The sequence below is a fragment of the Hypomesus nipponensis genome, chromosome 16 (assembly GCF_054491055.1).
Source record: "Hypomesus nipponensis isolate SF chromosome 16, ASM5449105v1, whole genome shotgun sequence".
Lineage (NCBI taxonomy): Eukaryota > Metazoa > Chordata > Actinopteri > Osmeriformes > Osmeridae > Hypomesus > Hypomesus nipponensis.
The window spans coordinates 10,586,409-10,603,363 of NC_140376.1; the positions used below are offsets into that span (position 1 = coordinate 10,586,409).

The window sequence follows — 16,955 nt, forward strand, 5'->3', positions numbered from 1 at the left end:
AAGTGCATTAGTAAAGGAAAGATAAATTGACATCGATTGTACTTAATTCAGTTTTTGTGTACTGTGTATTACTGTATTCATGTACTGTGTATATTTTCTAACTACTTTGGATTGCTCTTTTTACTCACCTCAGTTGCCCCTGCCTCCTTAAGCAGTTTGATTATGGGGGAGATTGTGTTGCCCCTGACAATGGAGTCGTCTATAAGCACCACTCGCTTGCCAGAAAAGTTGTCAGTCAGTGCCCCAAACTTCTTTGCAACTCCTAGTTGTCTCAGTCGTGTATTTGGTTGAATAAACGTTCTCCCAACATAGCGGTTCTTACACAAAACCTCCACATATGGTAGCCCAGACTTCAGAGAGGGAATATAAGCATAAATAAGCGAATAAGTGCATAGTCTTAGTTTAAACAAGTCAAAGTATGTGTTCATAGTACAAATGTATACTAGGGTTGTCAAAGTTAACGCGTTAATAACGCGTTAACGTAATCTCACTTTAATGCAACAAAAAATAAATAGTGCCGTTAACGCAGGTTTCTTTTTGACCCTGGGAATCACTTGTCATCACATGATTTCGACTGCCAACGGTAGCTGAATGATGGAGAGAGGGATTTTAGATGGGAAGTTCCATTTAAAAAAGTTGCGAGACGGCTCGGTTGACAAAACTAAAGCTGTGTGTACTGATTGTCAGGCTGAGTTTAGTTATCACCGGAATACTTCCAGCCTTTCTGTTTTTGAAATAAAATTGAACTATAAAATTAGCTAAAAAAAATACTACTATGACGCTTTCTAACATGGCTGCCGCCTAAAAAGACTAGGCGGTCTCACGGGCGACCTGCACTCGCTCAAATTTCAAAGACTGTCACAACCTAAATAAAAAATCTGAGATTGCAGTTCCACTCTTAATCGCTTTCTCTACAAAGCCAAATGGTTGTGATTTTTGGGGGGTGGTATTTTTCACTCGTAATCCAAGCTCCAATTTGCGAGCTAGAAAGTCTCTATCACGTTGTATCCATGCGTCGTTGCTAACGTGAGTTGACGTGGTGACGTAGCTAGCAAAGGTTACCCTTCGTTGACAAAAGGCACTTTTTCCCCACAAAAACGTTGTAACTGTGCAAACGGAACGTAAATACAAATACAAACAACTCAATCGCTAGCAAGACGAAACTTGACACCTACGTTGTCTATGTAGTCCAAATATTGCCGGATCCTTAGGGGGGCAAAAATAAATAACTACAAAAAGCGGTTCCTGCGAAACAGCAGTGAGAATGCTGAAAACCTGCATGGGGATAGTTGACCATGCTAAAAAAAGCTGAAAATAGTGAACATTTAGTAGAAAGTTATAAGCTGAAGCTTCAAAGTGCCCAACAGGTATTTTTGAAAGGGGCTGGAGCTGGACGAAGGCATAAAACTACAGAAAAAAGAAGAAAAATGCAAAAAGAGAAATAATTTAGAAGAATTTGAAAATTTAGTATAAAGTCATTTGCTCAAGTTTCAAAAGGCCTGAAATGTTTGTTAGAAAGGACCTGCAGAGAGATGAAGGCAGAAAAGTACAGAAAAGAGAAGAAAAATGCCAAACAAAAAGTGAAAAAACTCTGAAAGAAGAGAAACAATGCATACAATTTGAACATTTAGCTGAAAATTATTTGCTGGAGTTTCAAAAGGCCTGAAATGTATGCTAGAAAGGACCTGCAGCAAGATGAAGGCGGAAAAGTACAGAAAAGAAAAATGCAAAAGTACTGGCAGTTGGAAGGTACCGCTGTGAAAGGTATTTTTGAAAGGACCTGGGGTCTCATTTATAAAGCTTGCGTACGCACAAAACGGGACTGAAAATGTGCGTACGCCACTTTCCACGCAAAGGTTGTGATTTATAAAAAAACAAACTTGACGGGAGAATGTGCGGTCCTCCACGCAAACTCTGACCCTCCCGTAGGCCTACGCACATTTTGAAAACAGTTGGAATTGGCGACGCAGATGACCGTACTATAGTCAGACTGCAGAAATTGAATGTGGGAAGAACATTACTCGTAATATTTATATATTTTTATTATCCTGACACGCGTTTTTTTCATTCAATTTCATGATTGTCATGAAGATGACATCCTTTTTTTGCGCTTGTGTTATTTGCGCTTGTACTGAGTGATTCTTGTTCCATAAACACCTTGTACAATCCAACTCAAATTTTTTATACAAATTCAGCGCTTCCTCACCATCAGATTGTCCACTATGGGAGTTCAGGAGGGGGAGATTCCCCGATTGCATGGAATACAGGATAACATCACATATCCTACCTTTAGATAACTGCAGAAGACAGTCTATAACTAAATATATTTATTTAATACTGTGCAAATATCCTCATATGTCAAAAACAATACAGTCAATAAATACAGTAATTAAGCTCCCGCAATCGCTACACTCTACGTCCTCGTTATCAGTCCAGACTTTAATAGATTACTGTTCATAACAAAACACTTTTGTTTTCAAATTGTATCTCGACTCGCAGTATCACTGGCACAGTTGACGCCACTCGCACAGTTTTTTTAAATTGGTGATCTACCGGCCACTACATTTTTGGAGTTTTCGGGCTCCACCAATAGGCTAACAGTGTCTGAGAAGTTGTCATGTATGGAGGATTATAGGGGCCAAAACTAAATAAATAAATACTTGGATAAAAATAATTATATAACACAAAGCTTAAATAAATGACTAATTATATAATGTAATACCTAATTGATATACAAAATATATAAATCACAAATTAAATGAGACACTAAATATATAAATGTTACATGTATTTGTGTGTACATATATATATATATATATATATATATATATATTTACATTTTAATGTTTGTGTGTACATATATATATATATATATATATATTTACATTTTAATGTGTGCACATTTTTTTACTTATAAATCCCACGTCACCAAGTCAGGGGGCGGGTTCAAGCCTATGATTGGTGGTTCAACTTGAATCGACTGCTTTTGACTATTCCAAGATGGCAGCACCTTGTGCGTATTCAATGAATTAAATATTGAATGCTACAGTGGTCGAAATGTTGGCGGTAGCTAAAGAGATGGAGGCACCTGCCAATTTACGTATTTTTTACATCATATTGAGAGCTTCGCTGAAATTATCGGAATGATATTGGCCCTAACTGACACAGACATCAATGAAAATGTGTTCACGATCCTCAGCGAGATGATACAGCATAAGGGTGGGCAAATCGATCTCAAGACCGACAGTGGCCGGGTTGTGAAACCCGGCAACTATCGATACCAACGTTGGTATCAATAGCCTGATTGATAGCGTGATAAGATCGATACTTAAGTTTCATTCCACACTCAGTACACAACTCCCTTTACATCATAGTGGTTGTGCAAACACCGTCTAACTTCGCTCAAACTCACTTTGCCCCTCCCCTGCTAGGCTGAGTTGTTGCCGTGTACGTGCAGTAACACGACTCAGCGGCACAAATTAACAGTATTTTTTGACAAAACTCGTTGTCCTGTGTTTTATTATGATCATAATCATGTACAATTAATTAAAGGAAACATTTTAAAAGTTCATTCAAATATTTATATTGATGATGCATTCACTTAATCAATTATGAGGCTTTCCCCGACACGAAAGTAGATTAACTGCTTTTCTAAGCCAAAAGTATCGGTATTGGCAATACTGGATATTTATCCATCGCACACCCCTAGCAGCTGTACAGTGAGGCAATAGAGGATCCCTCTAGATTGAAGAGAGCTTGATCGACTGGTGAAGTCTACCTGGTGTGTAATACTGTTCATTCACCAATCAGAGGCTTTAACCCACCCCCTGACTTGGTGACGGGGGACGACGGATTTATTTAGCTGCAGAAAGTTACACCGTGGATAAATGTAAGTATAAATAAATAAATGTAAGTATAAATAAATAAATGTGAACACATTAAAACGTATATATATATATATATATACACACATGTAACATTTATATATTTAGTGTCTCATTTAATTGGTAATTTATATATTTTGTCTGTCAATTAGGCATTACATTATATAATTAGTCATTTATTTAAGCTTTGTGTTATAATATTTATTTATTTAGTTTTGGGCCCTATAATCCTCCATAGTCATGCGCTATGATTCACCGTAAAGAACAATCATATGCCAGGGTCATGATGAGATACTAGATTAGCATTCATGAGGTGCTTTGCATTGACTATATATGGTAAAAAATGGGCGTGTTCAGGGCGGGGTACAATGCTGATTCACGTGCGCACACTTGTGGGTAATCTGTGATTTATCAAGGGAACATTGCGTACAGGTGTGCGTACGCACGGTTTTATAAATCTGAATTTTTGTGTGCGTACGCCATTTTAGGCTTTTGGGCGTATGTACACTTTTAGTAAGAATCCTACGCACAGTTTTATAAATGAGACCCCTGGAGCAAGATGAAGGCAGAAAACAGAAGAAAAGAAGAAGAAAAATGCAAAACAAAAAGGGGAAAAATTCAGAAAGATGAGCTGCAGGAAAATGTGAAAATTTAGCAGAAAACCAGTTGCTGAAGTCTGGGTTGAACGAATTTGAAGGTAAAAGGACAACACTGGAATGACTTGAACTTGCTGGAAAAAGGTAGCAACCGTTGGTCATTGGCAACAGACTGGCAACATTTCTAACCTAGAATCTAGGTTTCAGGTTCAAGACGGAGGAGAAACTAATTATGCGTGCCTGCACACCCAGTCCTGTTCAGACACTTAATTTAAGATTACATCAAAATAATAATTCAAGGTGCAGGGTTGCCGTTGTCCCTGGTGAGTTTTTTTTATACGTAAATAATATCATGCTACATCTAACCAGCGGATCATTTCTTGCAAGTGTGTCAAAGTGGTATGTATTAACACTTCAATTCAGGCTTGAATAATAACCGAAGGCGTGAAGCTAGAGAGGATGCAATGGAAGATTTCCTACATAAGCTTGATCTTCTACTTCAAATTGAAAACGCAGAAGATATTTAGAGTAAAGACAAGTTACTTTACATCTGTGTTTAATATCGTCAATTAAAAGTAAAAACTTTCGAGTTACGAAGCGTTTGTTCGTAGGATTAACGCCAGCTGCAGCAAACACTTAGCGTTACTGTACCCCAGACCTGGTTTGGCTGTTAGTGACGGTCAGCTATGACAGTTGTGCCTCGATTTTTGCAGATTTCTCTAAAACTTGCTAAAATAAAAACGATCTAGCTAGATTATGTACACTTTAAACTTAATGTGCATACCTTGTACATACCTTGTTTGGCCAATTTCGTCAAACAACGTCGAACCGTTTTTAGTTGAGGAGAGCCATCGCGCTAGCTCGATTATAAGAGAATAACAAACATTTACCTAGCATCCACACCTCAAACAAGTTAACCTAGACGCAAAACTGTACGTCCAATCCAAAAAATACGAAAAACCAGAGATGTCCTTTATATGTCTGTGCGGTCAAAAATACGACTCTACCGGCAGTTTAAAAACACGTCTACTTTCCCTAACGTCTAAAATTCTCTGACGAATTTTACCCACCTCTCCATTGAAGTTAGTGAGAGAATTGGAAAGGCTGCTCTCGCTTCAAGGCTCAAAGCTGAAAATCTGTAAATGTGAACTCTTTAGTAGTTACATTGGCTGAAAGAGGACACGTTTTCCTACATTTTAAGGTATAACTTGTTTCTGTAAGTTAAACTATATGAACGTAAGAGGAATTTGTTTGACAATTTAGTTGAATATCAGAAAAAGAGCAGCCAGCAGTGTGCCACTCTGCTGGCTGCTCAATCATAAAAATGAAGGAGCAAAATTTTTCATGTATTTAAAACTGTCACAATTCAAAATTGGCTGAATATATTTGAAAGATCTGAAAGATTTGGGAATAGCTGAATGTCTGGTGAACATTTTAAAGGTTGAATGGTGTCTCTAGCTGAAAGTATGCTGAAAGGGGCAATCGACTGGGATTTTGGGGTATTTCACACTGTTCCTTAAGGTCTCCGAATAGGGTATGTAACATTGGTTGGGTTGAAAATGGCCCGGGTGCTGTTCTATGCCCACTGACAGATCCTCTGAAATGTTCCCGGGAAAAAACACTAGCTTTTCTCCTTTTATGGTTGATTGGTTGGTTGGTTTTCAACGAGTGAAGCAATAAGCCAGACTGCTGTTTGTTTTTTTCTTCGGAAGCTTCCCTTCTAATGCCGACTACAGATAGTCTAGCTGGAGTCATTTAATGTGTGTAGAAACTTATTTAGCACTCTACCTGGTATGCTATATTATACAGGAAACGTTAGAATTGCTAATAACTGTTAGCATAACATCATACTGTCCTTATAGCTTGCGGTTGCAATGAGCATACGGTCGGAACAGCACCTCTTTCCAGGTTCAGCTTCCTAGCAAATCCTGCTTGCAATTGTCCTTACACAGACACTTACACTTAAGTAGCTTACACAGAGCAGCGCGCAGCTAAACTAGTATCGGAGATAGACGCTACCTCGGGCTGGTCTGTATGTAAATTCTGGGGCGTGACAAAGATACAGACCAGAGCCAATAAGAGGGCGATCACCGGTCCTACGTAGGACCGGTAGCTTTTTTGAAAAGCTAGCGTTTTACAGCCACATTTTTTCTTTTTGAGATTTAAATAGGAAAGGTGTCAATGGACTTTGATATTCACGGTATGTTCAGTTTACCCACCGAACTGTCGTTATTCAACTATGACAAGGTAAAATCGGTTTTGCAGTCAATTGCCCCTTGAAGTAGTTAAGTTTGAAAGAGGAGGAAGCTTTTTAATGATTTGAAAGGATTTACCATTACTTTTAATGGGACAATAATTTGCACAAAAACCTTAATTCTTTAAAAAGTATAAAAGTGAGAAATACCAGAAGTCATAGCCATCATCTCCTGAAGGAGCTGAACGTTTTGATTCCAAAATTGTAGGAATCGGTGAAAGTATGCAGGACTAGTTAAAGGCCAAAAAACCTACGGAAGAACTAAGAAGTTGGAACTAGAACGTGCATTTCCAACTGAAAATGCGTTGGAATGCTGAAATCTGATTTTTTTTTTTTTTTTTTTTATGGCTGAAAATACAGAAATGAGAAAATACGCTCAAGCTGAAATTAATTTAACAAATGTATGACTTACACAAAAGAGGGAGTGTGGAAGCTGAACTGCATCATCTAACGAAGCTCAGTGCTTAAAAACTATGCGGGAGAATACGTTTGAACGTTGAGAAGCAATCGAAGAAATAGTTTAATTTCAAGAGGCAGTGTGGAAGCTGAACTGCATCAACAAAGCTATAAGAGCTTAAATTGCCTACAATGCAGGAGAAGCTGAAAGTTGAACTGTTAAACAGAAGAAGAAGTAGGCTATAGTTTTCACAAGAATATTATAGTTTTAACAGCTGAAATTATAGTTGGGATAGTAATATCAGTAGCAGATGTAGCCTACCATTGAGTGTGTTTACTCGGCTTTCTTAGTAGGATTCAATGTTTTGATTTAAAGGAAACATACAGCAGTAGGGCTGATACAGGAAGACACAGCGACACTTTGTTGCAGAAGAATGATGGTGCAAGTTTTGTCCATGGAGCACAACGATTCATAAAAAGAATCATGTAGACTGTTTGAGTAATCGCATAACTAATTACACATGTAAACGGAGTAATCGTATTATTGGCATAAACTGACAATTGCTATCGGGTTTCTCATGGTCAAGTGAACGCACTCAGTGGCGTAGTAGAACAAAACAGTAGCATTAGCATAGTAGTTAGCAAAATAGATATTAGTAGCATCTTCAAAATTAGTAGTTTTAGTGTGGCATAAGATATAGCAGTATTGGTAGTGGTAGTAGTTGTGTTGTGGTGCTCTTAGTCTTTTAATGAGACGAGTTGACTGAATCGCTTGTCTTGTGTCTCCACTAATCGGCTAATACCAATCACCTATGTAAGAGACTGGCGCTTGTTTGTGTGGTTGCCACGGTGATGGTGCAGCTATGGCTGCTAATGCAGTGAGGGCAGAAAATACCAGAAATTTAGCAAGAATCCACACCTCAAACAAGTTAACGTAGACGCAAAACTATACGTCCAATCCAAAAAATAAAGATATTCTCCGAGACCCAAGACTCTGCCGAAACCAGAGATGTCCTTTATATGTCTGTGCGTTCAGAAATACGACTATAACGGCAGTTTATAAATCTTGTTATTTTTTGTTTTCTGTGACGAATTTGTCACCACATTTGCATTGGACTCTATGGGGCGAGAGTTGGACTTTGTCTCGCTTTCGTGGGGCTCTGAACAAATGTGTAAGTCTTTTGGATTCCACAGACAACTGTCTACAACCAGCACAAAATTAGCTATCTATTGATCTAAAAACGAAGCATGAAGAGCAAAAATTGTGGCAATGCCGGCAAACTAGAAATATGTTTTTAACAACACCCAAAGCTTCCCTCCGCTCTAAGCGATTCAGTCTGCACTCTGGGCTTTCTCGTAAACACCCATGTAAATCTCAGAAACGGTTTGAAAAAGTCATGAAACGTAATCAGTGATATTGAAAAAAGTTGAATAGATATCAAAAAGCTGAATTTTTAAAAAACAGTTTATGGTTTTGTCAACGTTTTAAAGTTTAAATGGTGGCTCTAGCTGAAAGGTTGAGGAAGAAGAAGGATTTGGAAGTTGAAGAAGTTTTAAGAAGTTTGAGAGGATTTGAAAGAAAACTCCATTGGAAACCCATGTTAAAAATATAATGAATATTGATTTATATTAATTCAAGCATAAGAGGTACAAAGCTGAAAAGTCATAGCAGTTATAGCCTGAAACTGCAGAATTTTTTGATAGCTTAACAGTTTTAATAGCTGAAGATTTGAAGGCGCTGAAGGGTGGCGCGGAAGAAGAAGAATAAGAAGAAGTTGAATAAAGATTCAAAGAACAATACTTGGAATGCTGAAGCAGCATTCCAACAATAATAATAAAGAGAAACAGGAACAATAGAATGCTTAACAGCATTCTCACTATAATAAATATATATGTGAGATAACAATGGTTTGTGCTCGCCGAAGGCAAGCACACCCCAACTATCACATGCAAGCAATGCACACAGCTGTTAGCAGCGTTAGCGGTAGCAGCAGCAGCGTTCGCCCCGGTAATGTATGGCAGACAACACTCGCAAAAGAAGCGAACAGCTGACTGGGTTCAACAAGATAGAAACTGAATTGTTCAATTTTTAGGTCAATCTGTGGTTGCTTAAGTATATGAAGTATGTTTGAGTGAGATTTGAATATTATGGAGCAGGATACCATTGTAGGCTATGAGACAACATAGCTTTAATGTATTTTATATTCCAGAATAAGTCTAATTTTGTGGATGTTTATTATACAACAGTATAGTTTGTGGGTGAATAAAACTCCCTCACAATTTAAGTTGTGTTCCATTTTAACTTGTTATATGGACATTATCATCTAGTTAGGCCTACTGAATAAGTACACCCTTTAATGATATTTCCACCAATTTATTTTTTTTGGGGGGGTAGATTTTAACACATTAAATCAATTTAATAATTTTGAGATTAATTGCGATAAAATCATATGAAATAATGTGATTAATTACAATGAAATATTTTAATCGCTTGACAGCCCTAATTTACACATTGTTTGTAGCTTCACTTCACTTACCTGTTGTGCGTAACCTAATGCTGCAGGGGTGGCAGACTCTGGCACAGTGCTGACAACATCTGCATCTGTGGGAGACTCAATGGCTAGTTGGCGGCCACATTGCTGCCTTACTGTGTAAACCATCTGACCTAGAGACATCGAGAGGAAACACTTACACAACTGCTGCCAGTGTTGCATCAATTTTACTGTTTGTTCACATTAATATATGACAAAAGAGTATGTCCTGTTTGTTGTTTCATGTATTCATTTAGCAGATATTAGCTTTCAAAGTGACATACATGTTTTGTACTGTTAAACTATACATATGCCATTGTATGTATTTGTTGTGTAATGAAAAGATTGCTGCAGTTTTGGCCAATTTGAGGCCACTAAATGCACCTTCAAATATGGAGTCAGGTCTGGCAAAGTAAACATATTCAAATATGCAGAAGGCCGGGAGATCTCCCTCTGGGCGGGGAACAATACTCAAGGTCTTCACTCCATGTTTGGAGATCTGTACTATCTCTCCTGGGAGGACTTCTCTGTAGTACCTGAGGAGCACACAACCAGGGATTGCAGTTCATGAGCCATGGGGCCAGACTTTGCTATGGCAATTAAGCAAAGAGGTCAGGTGATAACACACTTGGCACCAATGGACTGGAAGCTGCAAGACTCTGATGACACCACCCAGCCCTCTGTATCTCCTTCTCCAGCACCTAGTGAGAGTGATATAACTGAGCAGTTAATGATTCGTTCTTCCTAGAAACCAGCTTGCCAAATCAGGGTTTGCCTTAGATTCAAGAATAATGCTTGTCACTTAGTTAACTTGCCTCATTAACAATATTTGGTTGATTAATTTAGATTTTTTTCTGCAGAAACAAACTTTCAGTGTCTATATACCAGATGTGTGGAGTTTAGAGATGGGGACAAGGCGTCCTAGACTGAGGGGTCGGTTTCCATATGGGTCACGGATAGCATAAATTACATCTGTATACATCACTAGCAAGGAGTAGGATGTAGGTGTCTCAGTCATCAGATTCTTTATCCTGAAAGAGAATCAATAACACAAGCAAGGTAAACTAGATACCATGTGTCATAAGTATTATCAATACATTTGCTAATTTAAGATTTGTGAATTACCTGGCGACCCAGTCAGGAGCATCTAGCTCCTCCATTGGTGGAGTCAGAGCCAACAGTTGGGTGATGAGCTCACTGTCTGAGCTGGTAGACAACCCCACACCATGACGCATCACCTGCACGTCACATATTAAATCAGAAAAAATATAGTGCATACAGAGTAAATAGATTTGCATAGTTACTTTAAAACCAGCCATCTAACTGTAGAGTTTTATAGGAGAAAAAAGAGCACAACTCCCATCTGCCATCTAATCGCCAAACACATTGATACTCATCAATCTGACTCCTGATGCTCATGTACACCTGATACCAAGGGCGTAGGTTTGGTTAGAACATTGATGGGGACACAGTTTTACCAAATACTTAACAAATCCTTTTACAAGTTTGCAGGTACTAGCTAGCATAGCTTCGACCGCAACTACAGCATCCTCTCCATTCAAGACAAATAAATGTCCAATAGCTAGTCTAGCATGCAGACAATTCCGTAGTTGTGTTCCAGAGCTAGCAAAGGCTCGTTAACTTTTGAAATACCGGTACACATTTTCAACCATAATATACAGGACTGTAATATAATTCGATTTCATTATTTATTATTCACTCAATGTTAACGTATACCTTGCAGGATTAGCCTGCCAGAAAGCCAATCATTAAAACTCTTTTCACAGTCAAATAATTTATATATTATCATTACTATGATTGTTCTTCTATACTCTTTGTCAAAGTCTCGCTTTGACGCTCACTTAACCACTGACACTGTTAGCTGACAGGTAGGTACACATTGTGATCAGTGCTGTCCTGCCAATCAGGAGTAACACTGACCTTCAGAGAGTTAAACCAATTGAGCAGAAAAAATAATGAAAAAAAATATGTTTAGAGTCACAATTATTGGTGGGGACAATTACATGTTTCCAAATATTGGTGGGGACATGTCCCTACCGTCCCACCCTAAATGTACGCCTATGCCCGATACCAATCAATAGATGACCATAAATACAACCATGCTGTGTGTTTGAGTACCTAGAATCCACGGGAAAAAATATCATATATACTTTGGGGGGGACAATTACATGAAAAGTTCTCAATAGCAATTTTTGAGGGGGGACATCAAAAGTAGTGCTTTAACACATTACCTACTTTGTAATATATATTGGGGGGGACAAATTGTATTTTGCCTAGGACTGTGGGGTGGGTCATGTCTCCTCATCCCCCCAGGTATTTCCACCAATGCTAGGATCCTACAAATTGTTAAATTATTGGATAAATGTTTCCATAGGAATTTGAGGTTTTTGACATATGTAGTTTACCATGTTACCTGGAAACACAACTAATTATTAGTTTATTTAAACAAGCGTTGACATTGCCTTGTCAATAATACAGCTGCAATAAAGGAGGCCAAGCTGTCCCTCAAGTCCAATGACACAAAATCCTTTTGGACATCTTCAGCACTGGGTTCAGAGTACATATTCCAAGTTTGGTATGAATTAGAGATGCACCGATATTGAATTTTATGGCCGATAACAATAACCGATAATTATTGGTTTATTGTGGCCGATACCGATACGATAACCAATATTTTTTTTTTAAATAAAAATAAAGGCTACAAAAGGTTTTGATTTAGCCTTTTATTTTCTGACATGTTAACACAAGAAAGCTAATTTAATTGTCAACAAATGCTTTGGCCTACATAGATCCACTGACAGTAGATAAGATAAAAAACAAATTCAAAGTAACTTTCACATAATGGAATTCAAATTCAAAGCAACACACTTGATGGCAGGAGCCCTCAATACTTAACAGGATGCTCTACAACACTTAACGTGTAGTACTTTGTATATACAATAACAAGTCAAAGCAAATAACATTCAATAACATCCAACATTCAAGACTGTCGTGTGTGTCTGTGTCACATCAGTAGGGTAGGGGAGAGGGTGTGGTGTGTTACTTGGGAGACATGAGTGGCAGGTTTTTCTTAACAAAAGCATTTGTGCTTTCTCGCATGCGATCCTGTTTCGCTTTTCATCCATCACATGGCCAGCAGCAGAAAACAGACGCTCGCTATCCACACTAGTAGGAGGGGCTGACAGGTATTTCCGCGCAGCTTGGGCCAGTATTGGAAAGCGACTTATTTATTTTCCAATATTCCAACAGGCTCTTGTCTCGTGAAAGAAGACATTCTGCGAGGTATCCTTGCAGCTATAAAATAAATTATAAAGAACACGTTCCGTTTAATACGTCTACAAATTCACATCTACTGTGAACAACTATAGCCTACTATGTTGGTCATAGGCATATTCTCAAGTAAAATAAAAACACAGCTACCTAAAAAAAAAGAAAAAAAACGTAGCCTACCTCTGTTTGTACCGGACTGCCCTCCTGTTCCTGTGTCATGCTGTCGTTCTCATTCACAATCTCGTCATACATTTCCATTAACAAGCTTCTTTCTCTTCGGGGCAGCTTTTCTGGTGTTTCGTAGTTTCCATCATCCAAGTTCTCCCTGCATTGGACGTTCTGTTCCACTTTCTGCCGAAAAATTTCCACAGCTGACACTTTTACGCCTGGATCAAAGTAGCGGTCCTTGTATCGTGGGTCAAGTATTGCTGAAAAGCAATACAGGGGCTCTGAACTGAGGTCATTAAAACGCCTGTTTACCGCCTCCAGTAGTGTCTGCTTAGAAGTATTGACTCCGTGGTCGATGATGTCTCTTTCCTCAACAGTCGTTTCAAAGCTTCTACTGAAGGGATTACTTCGGCGGTTGTGGCTGTAGCAGAGCACATGTCTCTGGTCAACTGTTCAAATGGTTCGAGCAGGGTCACCATGTTCTCCATCAGAGTCCATTGATTGAGGGTCAGAGATGCGGGCAGCTCGTGATCGACTCCATATGCCGCTATTGCCCGTTTCTGTTCGATCAAAGACTGCAACATATAAAACGTGCTGTTCCAGCGGGTTGACACGTCTTGTTTGAGCATATTTGTTTTCATTCCTAATTGGGTTTGCACTTCCTTGAATCGGCAGGTAGCAACACAATCAGAGATGCTTCGTTGGCTGAACACGCCCTCGTTCACAATAAGCGGCAGTGTGTGCCACGCAATCCAAGCTAGCAACACCACTCTCCCCCATAGCCTTTGCCATATTACGTGCATTATCCCTGATCACAACATGCACATTCTCCTTGGTCAAGTGCCACTTTTCAAGCATATTTTCAAAAGCACCAGAGATTTCCGCTGCAGTGTGAGAGCCAGGGAATTCTTGTGCATGTAGAATGGCCCGTTTCAGCTCAAAATCGTCAGTTAGCCACTGTGCAGTCAAGCTCAGCATACTTGTTGGGCTAACATTGCTCGTCCATATGTCCGTGGTAAAACTGATGACTTTTGCCGTCTTGAGTATGCTGTGTATGAATTTTTCAATGACATCATACTGAGCCGGGAGACAAACATCTGAAAAGAAGCGCCGACTTGGGATAGTATAGCGGGGTTCCAAATGTTGTACAAGGCCGCGGAACCCGGTATCTTCTACCACCGAGAAGGGCTGATCATCAAGCGCCATGAATGCAATTATTTTGTCGTTGATTTGTTTAGCTTTGGGGCTATCTTTGACAAATGTTTTAACTTTCTCAAATGCCTCTGGTATTGAAGTGACTGTAGCATTACCTCCTGCAGGTTTAGTTTTCTTGGTTATGGTAGCGGCTTCATATTCTTTGAACACGTCTTGGCTATGATGACATTTGAGATGGCTGATAAGGTTAGTGGTGTTGAAGCTCTTTGCCTTGTTTCCTCCTCGTTGAACCTCCGACGAACATTTATTGCACACAGCAATTCTAGAATCATCTTTTAAGATCGTGAAGTAGTTCCACACCGCTGACATGATTACTTCAAGGACTGCAGCATGCTCAAAAAGTTTAGTGTAGCCAGGCAACGGGCCTGTGCGGAAAAGGCTACGCCGGAAAGAATAATTGGAGGGAAATTTGACCTTAAAAACATCGGCCAAAATTATGATATCGGTATAATAATAATATTTTATTTTTTGCATTTATCGCCCGCTAATATATCGGCCGCCGATATATCGTGCATCTCTAGTATGAATGCATCAAAGAGCATACAAAGCAACTTCCTGTTTGATGGCTATGCGCCAACTTAGATTGGATGTATTGGAAAAATGGTTTAGAAAATCAAAAATCCATCCGATCCATCTCTTTTGTTAGGTTGGTTTGAAGATCATCTGTGCCAAATTTGGTAAACATGGACAAGATTTATCTACATGTGCGACACCAGTGGCCTGTACTACAAATCAAGATTTGGCGTTAATGGGGTAACTTCAGGTTCAACCCAGGGTTTTCTGTATCACAACAGTAGATCACTTGTTACCGGGGTAGATCGCCATGGTAACACATGCTGAACGCCTAACCTGGTCGGGAGCAGGTTAAGTTGGAGATCAGAGATCAACCGCTATAAAAGCCCCGCCCACTAACTAATTCTTGAGGATAATGGCATCACCGTTCATAGAGGATTCCGGGGAGCTTGGTGCGCTGATAGTGAGAGGTGTGCTCAGAAGAGCCAGAACATTTAGAGACCAACAAAACCCTTTGGCATTCCCTTATGATTATCTTTTTTGAAAGATATAGATTCTCAGCAGAGGGAATTACTTATCTTTGCCAACTTCTTGAGCCGTATGTTGCCAATGAGACACATCAAAGCTGTGCGCTCACAGTCCCACAGATTGTATGCATAGCGTTGCATAGCGGTACTTTTATGTAGTGTCATGCGGTGTTGGGGGAAGTTACCCAAAAAAGTAATATTTTAGTTATTACTTATTACTGTTCAGTAACAGTAGTGTGATTAAGTTACATTATTATATGGCAACGACGGTACGAGCTTTTCTTTTTTCCGGCTAATGGGTCATGCCAGACGCGTATTGCCCTCCTCAGCGGTCAATACGGCTCCGTATTGCCCTCTGAGGTCATCTTCAAAATGAGCGACGAGTCAGCTGCTGAGTTTTACTATCCAGATGATGCTGAAAAGATTTGTCATCAAAAGTGAGGACGAAGACTAGACTCTTTTAAACACTTGTGTCGTTATTTTGTGTTGAAATTAAAGCCATTTTAGCAAAACCATGTTGTCCGCTTTCTATCAAAAGTAATGAGTTGCTAGGCAACACATGAAACAGCGTGAGAAGACTTGAGAGCTAGCTACAATTAGCCTAGAGGTACCATTTATTTTCAATTATTATTTTCCGTGCAAATTACGGGCGGGAACCCCTAATTAAGACTTGGACCCCCCCAAAAGAGGTAAACACAACAGGTCGTGTTGGGTCGATACATTTATACATCGTACTTACCTGTAAACATAAATATTACTTTACAACCTGGAGAAGAAGTTGACCCCCCCGATTGTCATTGTATAATTCGCACTCTGCTTTTACTATTACTTTTAGTAGAGAGTTGTGGAAACGGGTCTCCATCTCTCTTATGGTTTAAAGTGGATTTTTCACTAGCTTCCAGCTTCATTCTCTTTGGACTTTCGAGAAGCTTGAAGGGCTGTTTTTGGCAGTAGATCATATTTTTGGCGGGCACAGTTTGCATTTAAATTGAATGTTTCTTCCAATATCTTCAATGAAATTGAAATAGTGTGAATATTTCCACGTCGAAAACATAACACGTTCTGCGGCCATGATTGCTGTTGTGTTTGCCTGCAGCGTGAATCAAAAGCAAACTGTCAGGCTACTGCGCCCAGGGAGTGTCGTTTAGGCAACAATCTGTATTTATAAGGCTATTTAAGTCATTTGTTGAAATAATGCAGTAAGTTGGACAAGTAACTCAAATAAGTAACTAACTAGAGAGGGTACAATTTCTGGGGAAATTGTAGGGTGTGCTTGCTTGCTTCAGCATTTAGCCTACTCATATTGCATAATTCATTAAGAACCCCCTTTGAAACAAGGAACCCCCTTTGAAACAAGCTACTGTACGTTGTCACTGGCAGTATTTCAGATGGAATTGCAATTCAAATAGTACCGTCAGCTAACCTTGAGGCAAGCTATTTGCTGTTGCTATCCACACTTCACTGATTGTTTGAAAGCGCAGGAAATTAGAACGTTTCTTTTGTAAGGGATAATTACGCAATAAACCCCAAGAGGCCGTGGTTTGCGCTGATTTTAGAACAGGTAAGGGGAGTTGTTAGGC

The 16,955-nt window shown here is 39.3% G+C and overlaps 1 protein-coding gene across 3 annotated transcripts in view; it reads right to left on the reverse strand.

Moving 5' to 3' along the window:
- The window catches only part of ppat (phosphoribosyl pyrophosphate amidotransferase), a 70,223-nt gene that overhangs the window by 1,192 nt on the left and 52,076 nt on the right, over positions 1-16,955 (reverse strand). For 2 of the 3 annotated variants that reach the window (XM_084675511.1, XM_084675512.1), the window contains exons 4-9: positions 10,787-10,899; positions 10,547-10,692; positions 10,290-10,362; positions 10,046-10,197; positions 9,668-9,795; positions 129-350 (exon numbers count right to left, since the gene is read on the reverse strand). In XM_084675511.1, the coding sequence (XP_084531637.1) occupies positions 129-350; positions 9,668-9,795; positions 10,046-10,197; positions 10,290-10,362; positions 10,547-10,692; positions 10,787-10,899 (834 nt within the window). The remainder of the gene's footprint in view (positions 1-128; positions 351-9,667; positions 9,796-10,045; positions 10,198-10,289; positions 10,363-10,546; positions 10,693-10,786; positions 10,900-16,955) is intronic. The other variant, XM_084675513.1, reaches the window with a different exon arrangement.